This window comes from Miniopterus natalensis, chromosome 1 (assembly GCF_054644295.1).
Source record: "Miniopterus natalensis isolate mMinNat1 chromosome 1, mMinNat1.hap1, whole genome shotgun sequence".
Lineage (NCBI taxonomy): Eukaryota > Metazoa > Chordata > Mammalia > Chiroptera > Miniopteridae > Miniopterus > Miniopterus natalensis.
Genome location: NC_142081.1, coordinates 52,366,926 through 52,377,852, shown reverse-complemented (window position 1 = coordinate 52,377,852; position 10,927 = coordinate 52,366,926). Strand labels below are relative to the sequence as shown.

At 34.6% G+C, this 10,927-nt stretch overlaps 1 protein-coding gene across 1 annotated transcript in view; it reads right to left on the bottom strand.

The window, feature by feature from the left end:
* Window positions 1-10,927, bottom strand: part of TRPM7 (transient receptor potential cation channel subfamily M member 7) — a 97,391-nt gene continuing 86,464 nt past the window's right edge. Inside the window, exons 38-40 of the mRNA XM_016210152.2 lie at window positions 9,112-9,163; window positions 8,909-9,015; window positions 1-1,482 (exon numbers count right to left, since the gene is read on the bottom strand). Coding sequence (XP_016065638.1) covers window positions 1,352-1,482; window positions 8,909-9,015; window positions 9,112-9,163 — 290 coding nt within the window. The 3' untranslated portion in view covers window positions 1-1,351. The remainder of the gene's footprint in view (window positions 1,483-8,908; window positions 9,016-9,111; window positions 9,164-10,927) is intronic.

Here is a 10,927-nt window from a genome sequence, read left to right as displayed (position 1 = left end):
TCTGTAAACAAGAATAAATTTATTTAATTTCTTTTAAAGATTTAATGATATACAAAATGTATATAGTATAATATCTTTAATACATTTTTCTTCTCATCAATATTAAACACTATTTAAACAGTTTCTCTCTCTTCTTGCCTCATCTGTATCTATGAGATACACTACTGAATACAAGTAAGATTTACACTGCTCCCTCCCAAATAAAAATTAGTACCTAGGAAAACAAACAAAAATGAAAAAAAAAAAAAATCAAAGCATAAAACTTTAGAGGAAAAGCTTTTCTTGTTGAGTATTCAACAATATCTGGGGCAGTTAAATTACATTTTATTATATAAAGCTGCATTGCAATATCCCGACATGATAATTCAACTCAATTTCTTAAATAAGTACCACAAACAAAATTCATGTTCAGATGTTCCTACACAGTTTTAAATATATGCAAGAGTTCATGTTTACATTCTGATTTTATATACTGGTCAACATAATCTTTGGAGAAATATGTAACTTCCAGGTTGTCACTACAACTAAAGATAGATAGGAAAAAAGTACTTTAACTTTTCTCACAAGGTAACCTCTCTTGAACAATGAGTTAAGTTTCTTCTTTGATATATTTAGGTTATATAAGTCTACCATGGCTTTCTTCTACTTAGAATGACTTGATAAAACAATGTTTAAAAAAATCCACTAATACTTTTGCACAATTTGGGCTCTATTTAACAAAAAACTGGCTCTATTTTTAAATATGGAGCCTAACCCTGATTCATAAAGTCCCTCTTAGAAAATGCTTTTCAGCTCAGGTTTCTTATCTATCCCTGTGAATCTAGAATTATAACAAGTCATCACCTTCCCCGTGGCCAACAAGCATCTAGCTGGGACTAGTGACACCGTCACTGAACACACTAAAACACACTGAGGAAGATGTCTGACTGCCAATTAACCCAAAGGTTGGGCGATTGCTTCATTGCGCTAGCTGGATGGCAGTCAAGTAGCTGCCAATGACATCTGCACTGACACCTAGCTTTGGTTAATGGTATTGTACCACATGAGAGTTACCATCCTCATCAGAACAAAGTCAAATGAAGTCCTCTGCTAAAAAGAGCCCTTTAAGAAGTTACAAATACTAATTTTCCTTTACCTTTAAATTTTAACAGCTACTAGCTGTATCTTATAGGGAGTTCCTGACTGACTAATCAGGTAAAAAAAAACCAAAAAAATGATTTGACCTTTTAACTGTTCCAGAGCTAGCATATTCAATTTGCAGACACTTTTCTATATCACCAAACAATCTCCTCCTGAACGAAAAGTGACACAGTAACATTGTTGTGAGGTGTAGGCAAAACCAATGATTAAGTTATAACATCAGACGAATAGAATTAGTTGATTCTGATTCTTTGGTGGAATCTCCAGGCTGAAGAGTCAAATCTGAAGGCTCATCCTGAGGAAATATAATTTTATCAGGTGTATAGTCATTCCTCTTCAGGTCTATATTCACCACCCCAACAAAAAAAAGAAAGAAAAAAGTCAGTATTTCTTAGAAATGGAAAATTAAGAACATGTCTACATCAGTTTTCATCTAAACATGCCAGGTCTATTTCCTACCAGGTTGTTATAAATGCAAAAGTCACAAAATTTATACACATAAAAATAAAATCATTCATTCATTCATTCATTCATCCATCAAATAATTGTTATGCTCTGATCATGAGTCAATAACTCATCTGAGGGTGGAGACACAGCAATGAACAAGGCAGACAAGGTTTCTGTTCTCATGGAGTTTATATTTTAGTGAGTCAAGAAAAAGAAATGGAAAAATGACAGAATTATAAGTAGTAGCAAATGCTTTGAAGAAAACAGTGTGATGAGGGCCAGGTGAGAGATGAGGCAATTTTTTTAGACAGGGCTGGGCAGAAACGCCATAGGAGGTAACAGTTGAGTGAAGACCTGAATATTGAGAAGTGACTATCAAAGCTCTAGGAGTGTTCTAGGCAGAGGGAAGGTAACTGTAGACTGTAAGAAGGAAGTGAACTTGGTGTGTTCAAAGAATGGCAAGAAAAAAGTATGGCTTGCATGTAGTGAATGAGGAGAAGACTAGTACAAAATGAGGTCAAGCAGCAGTTAATGGCCAAGGGTTATAAAACTATAGTGTGAGGACCAAATCTGGTTGACTATTTTTTGTAAATAGTTTTATTGCAATAAAGCCACAATCATTTGTTTATAGACTGTCTATTTCTGCACTACAATGGTAGAGCCAGGTAGCTGTGACACAGGCCACATGTCCCACAAAGCCTAAAATGTTTGCTAGCTTGCCTTTCACAGAGAAGTTTCCTGACTCTAGATTTATGGGATACAAACTATGGTAAGGAGTAGACATTACAATGAAGATCCACTGGAAGATATTAAGCAGTCTTATGGGAGAAACATAATCAGATTTATTTCAAATGACTGTTCTGATTGTCATGTGAAGTCTTGTTAGGGGGCAAATGGCAAGAATCCAGGAAACAAATGGTGGCAAATGAAGATGAAGAGAAACTGATAATTTCAATGGAGATTTCAGAATTAGAGTAGACAGAATTTGACAGGTTGGCTATGAAAGGTGAGAAAAAAAAAGGAATTGGCTAACTTTTAGGTTTTGAGCCTGAGCAATTTGGGTTACCATTAATTAAATGGAGAAGCAGAGTTTTGTAAGTAAGGGTGGGAAATAAAAGTTAAAAGTTCTGGAACGAACATGTTACTTATAAAGATGCTTTAGGGTATCCAACTAAAAATGTAGGAAACTGTCCAGCTGGGCGTGGCTCAGTGGTTGAGCATCAACCTATGATCCAAGAGATTGTGGTTTGATTCCCAGTCAGGGCACATGCCCAGGTTGCGGGCTCGATCCTCAGTATAGGGGGTGTGCAGGAGATAGCCGATCAAGGACTCTCTCATCATTGATGTTTTGTTTTGTTTTTTAAATATATCTTCATTGATTTCACAGAGAGGAAAGGAGAGGGGCAGAGAGAGAGAGAGAAACATCAATGATGAAAGAGTCATTGATCAAGCCCATAACCAGGGCATGTGCCCTGACCGGGAATCAAACCCCAATCGCCTGGATCCTAGGTCGACGCTCAACCACTGAGACACGCCTGGCTGGGCTTATCATTGATGTTTTTATCTCTCTCTCTCTCCCTCTCCCTTCCTCTCTCTGAAATCAATACAGATATATTTTTTTAAAAATTAAAAATGTAGGAAAATGAATATAGAAACAAAAGCTCAAGAAAGAGGTTAAGGCTTCAGTTAAGTTTGATACTATCAGTATGCAGACTGCATTTATAGCTCTGGGATAGGATGAAATCACTTAGGAAGTTATAGACACATAATACAACAGTTGCAGAACTGGAAAATTGAATGCAATAATATCAAATTTAGTCATAAATATACCCTATACTTTTTTCTCCATATAAAATAGAACTGACATTTAGAATATGAATTGTTAATTTTAATTTGAGTAACAGACTATATTCAATAATCTAAGTATATATTTGCTACTGCATGAATAATTTTTGCAATCAAGACTATATTAGTATGGACTTAGGGAATGTGAAGGTATTTGTAGCTGTACTATACACAAAGAACAGTGGAGAAAAACACAATTATAATTCAAGCCCTGATAATGTTAATTAATAATATAAATGTGGGCAAATAAAAGTCTCAAGTTTCTGGGGGACAATATCAAAAGGTCTAACGTTCTTAGTATGGGACCCTGAAAAAACATGGAAAGAGACTGATGAAGAACAAATATTTAGATGGCCAAGAGACATATGAAAAAATGCTCAACGCTGCTAATCATCAGAAAGATGCAAATTAAAACTACAATGAGGTATCACTTCACACCTGTCAGAATGGCTGCCATCAACAAATCAACAAATGACAAGTGCTGGCGAAGGTGTAGAGAAAGGGGAACCCTAGTACACTGCTGGTGGGAATGTAGACTGGTACAGCCACTATGGAAAACAGTACAGAGTTTCCTCAAAAAATTAAAAATGAAGCTGCCTTTTGACCCAGTGATCCCACTTCTAGGAATATATCCTAAGAATCCTGAAACACTAATCAGAAGGAATATATGTACCCCTATGCTCATAGCAGCGCAGTTTACAATAGCTAAGATCTGGAAACAGCCCAAGTGCCCATCAGTAGATGAGTGGATAAAAAAGCTGTGGGACATTTACACCAGGGAATATTATGCAGCTGTAAAGAAGAAGGATCTCATATTGTTTGGAATAGTATGAAAGGACCTGGAGAATATTATGCTAAGTGAAATAAGCCAGGCAGACAAAGACAAACATCACTTGACCTCACTCATATGTGGAATCTAAAGAACTTAATAAAATGATGAACAGAAATGATTCAATGACATGGAAGCATGGATCAGACTGACGAATCTCAGAGGGATGGAGGGGGGCGGTGGGTGGATGGGGAGATATTAACCAAAGAACTTATACGCATATATGTACAACCCAAGGACATGAGCAATGGTGTGGAGAGGGACTGGGGAGGGGGGTGAGGCAGGGTGAAATAGGTCATTGGGGAGAAAAAGGGACATCTGTAATATTTTGAACAAAAATTTTAAAAATTAAATTAAAAAAAGGACAAGTATTTGAAGAACAGCTAAAAACTCCCCAAATTTAATAAAGGTCATAAATATGCAAATTCAAGAAGCTAAATAAACCTAAAACAGAACAAGCACATAGAAAGCTACAACAGTATGTATCAGAATCTAACTGCTGAAAACCAAAGACCAAAACTAATCTTGAAAGGAGCTAGATTTTGACACATCACATATAAGGAAAGAACAATTCAAGTGACTGAAGTTTTCATCAGAAATAACAGACACCAGAATACAGCAGAATATTTTTTAAGTGCTTAAAAAGAAAGAAGTGCCAACCTAAAATTCTAGATCCAGTAAAAATAACCTATAGGAATGAAGGCAAAAAATACACACATTTTTAGATAAGGAAAATAAAAGCAGCCAGTAAAAAACTAAATGTAAAGGTAAAATAGAATACTAAGAGAAGCAGACCCCAACCCCCAAAACACAAACCAGATATCAATCAGAAAAAAAAACCACAGAAGGTCTAAAACTAACCACATCAACAATTACATTAAATATAAAGGTTCTAAAACACCAATTAAAAGATGGAAATTTTCAGATTTCAAAAAACAAATTAAACATAGAACCCAACTATATGCTGTTTACAAGAAACCCACTTTAAATATAATTAATATATAGGTAAAAGAATGGGAAAAGACATTTGATGAAACCACTAATCAAGAGATAGCTAGAATAGTTATGTTAATATCAAACACAGTAAACTTAAGAACAAGAAAAATTACCATGGCATTACATAATGATAAAAAGAAACAACTCACCAAGAAGAGATAAGAACTATAAATGTGTATGCAGCTAAGAACAAAGCTTCAAAATACAAGAAGGAAAAACTAATAGAACTGAATGGCAAAACAGATTAATCCACAATTATACTTAGATACCTCATTTCTAAGTAATCAATAGAGCAACTAGACAGAAAATCAACAAGGATATAAAAAATCTGAACATTGGCAAAAAAAACCCCAAAACTTTCCTTAATTATCATTTAAAAAAAAAATTAGTGATTGAGAGAGAAGGTGGGGGACAGACAGGCACAATGATTTGTTGTTTCACTTATTTATGCATTTATTGGTGGTTTTTTGTATGTGTCCTGATAGGGGATTGAGAATCCATAACCTTGGAGTATTGGGACAAAGCTCTAAGCAACTGAACTACCCGACCAGGGCTCCTTAATTAACATTTATAGATACACCATACAACAATAAAATATTCTCTGCAAGTGCACATGCAATGTTCACCAGAGAGGCTATCTTTGGTTAAGGATTTTTTAACTACAATCATATAAAGTATGTTCTCTCATAATGAAATTAAACAAGAAGTAAAAGAAAGATAACTAGAAAATTCACAAATATTTGAAAACTAAAAAAGACACTTTTAAATAACCCATAGGTCAAAGAGGAAACCTCAGGAGAAATAAATATTTTAAAGTAAATAAAACTTACCAAAATTTATGGGATACAGCTAACACAATACTTAGAGGAAAATTTATAGCACTAAATGTTTTGTTAAAAAAAGAAGGTCTCAAACCAATAATCTAAGCCGAGCCCATTCAAAACAATAATCAACCTTAACAAAACTAGAGAAAAGCAAAGTAAACAGAGCAAGCAGAAAGATGGAAATAATAAAAAGAATAAATCAATGAAATTGAAAACAGAAAATACAGTAGAACAATGAAAACAAAAGCTGGTACTCTGAAATATCATAAAATTGATACACCTTAGGCCAGACTGACCAAGAAACAAAAGCATTACCATAATGAAAGAGATAATTCACCACAGACCCCACAGATATTAAAAAAAAAAGATATTAATATAAACAACTCTATGTCCAGAAATCTGACAATTTAAATAACCAATTCTTTGAAAGACACAAACTACTAAAATTCACTAAAAAACAAACTGATAGCCCCATCAGTCCTACATTTATGAAAAAAATAAAATCTTAGTTAAAACCCATCTGACAAAGAAAACTTCAGACTAAGATGATTTTACTAGACAATTCTACCAAACATTTAAAGTGGGGATAAAATCAATTCTATACAACCTATTCCCCAAAACAGAAGAGGTGTGAACATTTCCAACTTATTTTTAGCGTTAGTATTATTCTGATACCAAAACAAGACAAAGACAGTACAAGAAAATAAAAAAGCCACAGATCAATATTATTCATGAACAAAGACACAAAAATCCTCAAGAGCCCAGCCGGGAGTGGCTCAGCGGTTGAGCAAAGACCAAGGATCCAGGAGATTGTGGTTTGATTCCTGGTCAGGGCACATGCCTGGGTTGCAGGCTGGATCCCCAGTTGGGGATGTGCAAGAAGCAGCTGATCAATGATGACTCTCACATCACTGATGTTCCTCTCTCTCTCTCTCTCCCTTCCTCTCTCTGAAATCAATAAAGATATATTTTTAAAAAAATCCTCAAGAAAATATTAGCAAACTGAATCGGCAGTACATAAAAAAGGAATTGTGACAAAGTAGTGTGTGTCCTGGGAATGCAAAACTGGTTCAACATTTCAAAAATCAATCCATGTAATACCAAGTAATATTAACCAATTAAAGAAGAAAAACCAAATGGTCACATAAGTGGACCATTTGACAAATATGGTCAAATATTTGACAAAATTCAATATCCATTCAGGATAAGCATTTTCAAGAAACAAGGATTAGAAGAATACTTCCTCAACCTAATAAAATGCATCTACAAAATCCTTACAGCTAACATTATCTTAATGGTAAGGACTGAATGCTTTCCCGTTATGATCAGGAACAAAAGCAATTTTGTTCTCACTATTCTTATTTAAATAAAGTAAAAGGAGTACTGGTTGGAAAGGAAGTAATAAAATGATATCACAGTATCTACATAGAAAATTCCCAAAAGCTTACAAAACGAAAACAACCTCCTGAAAAGAACTAAGTGAGTTTAGCAAGGTTATAGGATTGCAGGATACAAGGTCAGCATACCAAAAAAAAAAAAAAAAAAAAAAGCTTCTATGATATAGGTATTTTCTGGAGCCATGCAGTCTGGCTCCTAAGTCCAATCTCTTAACTACTACATTATTGCTTATAATGAGAGGAACTTTTAAAAATACAGTTCAAGCCCTAGTCAGTTTGGCTTAGTTGTTGGAGTGTTGGCCTGCGGACTGAAGGGTCCTGGGTTTATACATTTTATTATGTACCTCAGTTGTAGGCTTGATCCCCAGCCCCAGCTGGGGTGAGTGGGGGAGGCAACCAATTGATGTGCCTTTCTCACTTTGATGTTTCTCTCTCTCTCATCCACTCTCTCTGAAAAGCAATGGCAAAAATATCCTCAAGTGAGGATTAAAAAAATAAAAAATAAAAATAAAAATACAGCTCAAGGATGAATCCCAGGAATCTGTAATTCTTTTTTTAATCCTCACCTGAGGATATTTTTTCCACTGATTTTTGGAGAGAGTGGAAGGGAGGGGAAGGGGGCAAAGAAGAGAGACAGAGAGAGGGAGAGAGAGAGAGATATGTGACAGAGACACATCAATTGGTTGCCTCCCACTCGACTGACCAGGGCTGGGGAGCGAACTTGCAAGCCAGGTACGTGCCCTTGACCTGAATGGAACCGGCGACCCTTTGGTGTGAGGGATGACACTCTAACCACTGAGTCACACCAGCCAGGGCAGCAATCTGTGATTTTAAAAAGTTCCAGAGGAAATTGTGATGCACACCAAAAGGTGAGAACCACTGGTTTATGCTGTAACTTACAATTCAATTGTAACTTGTAATTCTTCAAATACAAAGATGAAGTTACTATCATGAGAGAAAGTATCTGTAGTTCCTATTCCTGCTTCATGGAATACTCTTTTTCTAACTCTTTGACAGGCTGAAAGACTATTCATCCTTTAGTTTTAGGCAAAGCTGTCAGTTCCCCAGGGAGCATTCCTCGACCTCTTAGTTTGTGTTAAGTGATCTACTTGTTCTATTTTTTTTTTTTTTTTGCTTGGCATTAATGATACTCCTATAACTAATTCTGTTAATCTTGTCAGTTTTCAAGACTTGACTGAACTCCATTGAGGGCAGGGATCATGTTTGACTAGTTCCCTACTGTATTCTCAACATCTAGCAGACACATAATATATATTAAATGAGTGAGCTTTGTGTTTTTGTAAGTAATGAGAGAAAGCATAGATCCATTTATAACAACAATATGTATTTGTGCCCCTGGCCTTATAGAGTATTGCAGTAACAAACTTTAGTAACAATTTATTCATTACACTGATTAAGAAAATGCTTACCTGGAAGTTTAAGCTTTCTACAGCAAGAATTACAGTGATGTTTGGCTCTAAAGTTTTTTATTGCATCTTCTCCTAGATTTGCTGGGCCAAAAACCATATCACAGGATCTATGGCATTGGTAATTTAAATTTTAAAAAGTTAGTTTATGCAAGTAGAAATGTAGAATCTGAAATTATCTTAATAAAATTATTAAAACTTATTACCTGTTTTCTTCCGCTTTTATCACAGATGGGTCAGTCAAATTTTCACCCACACCTTTATATGTATATGTAAAAAAGATAATTTGTATTATGATTGATGTAAACATTGACATTTACATAATAACAAGTCATGAGAAATTTTATAACAGCATCAACATTTACATAATGTTAAATTATTCAAGAGTGTACTTTTTCTCTCTTGATATTTCACAACTTGACTTATGACTTCAAGGCTGCATCAGGAACACAGCTCCTGCAATATGACTCAGTTAAATGTCAGAGTTGGTAGGTATGCATGTGAGCTCCTAATGGCACCAGCTTCCGATGCAACAAGGCCAAGGTTGCAAGCAAATATCTGCTTATGTAAAAGGTCTACACAATCTGCCATTGTCTCACCTCAGTTAGCAAAGAACAACTAGGTTCATAAAGGCATAATCTATAGGCCATTTAATAAGTGTTTTGGATTTTTTAAAAACATAACAGAGTGAGGCAAAAGTAGGTTTACAGTTGTTTGTATGGAAAATACTATAATTAATAAATAATGATGTAGGAATAAACTCTGTTTTGTGTCCTCATGACTGTAAACCTACTTTTGCCTACCCTGTACGAATATATCTTCTTTAAAAAGACACAGATGACACCAAGGATAAGATTGTGAACAACTTCCTTTACCTCCAGCCCTCCCTGGAGGTGTTTAAAATGTGGTAAAATCTTTTCAGTCTCTCTCATCTCTCCATTTAAGGAAATAAATAAAAAACATCAACTGACATGTATAATCACAAATATTTAGCCCATTAGAATGAAATCTAATAAAATGGTTACATTTTACAACTTAAAAAGGCCAGAATTAAAACATGATTCTACTTTCTACTCATCAGATTGGAGAGATTGGGGAGAAATAGGTATTCATACACAGTGTTTAATATGAATTCCTAGAACCTTTGGAAAGTAACCTGGCAGTACCTATTAAAATTGCACTTATCTTTTCTTGCTAAGACAATTTAGGAATCTATGGAAATAAAAGAGGCAGTACATGAGTATGTTTGTTACAGCCCTCTTTGTAATAGCCCTCCAACCACCCAAGACGACTAAAAATAGGGTGAATGTCTCTCAACAGATGCTATAAATCATGCTATACATAGCTCCATACTAGAGACTATCATGCATCTATTAAAAAGAGTAACTAAAAAAAATACAATTTCTTAGCCCTCCCCTAAAATTCTCTCTCATACACACACACCCATGCTCTTAGTTGAAGAAAAATCACAACACAAAACAAAATGATTAAAGAAAAATCGTGCCTCCATTTGTATATTTGTTTGCACAGAGGTTAAAAAAAAAGTAAAGATGATAACATTCTGTTCTTTGTATTTTTCTCCACTGTTTAACTTGTTTGTAGTAATCATCTAAAATATTTCTATGAAAAAAATGGCTCCATGAACATGTTAATTATGTACAGAACATCACAACTACTTCAATTACTGAAAATAATTGACATCTTTCTAATTAATGGTTCGGACAAAATCTGTTTAGCCTTACTTCCTACCTGTTTGGAGATAATGAAATGACACATATTTAAGAATATGCTTTAAGATCCTTTCTACTTAACTAGATTGGGCTAATAATATACACCAGCTTTTCACTACATATGTACACCATTTAATCATTTATGTAAAATGATGAATTACTGAAAAAAGAATAGTTATTTTTACACAGATTTTCATTCTTAAGCTAAATCAATACCAACTGTTTGCTTTTCAACAAGTATTTTATATTTGTACCTATATAAGGAAAGAAGTCATCAAGTGATAAACATTCT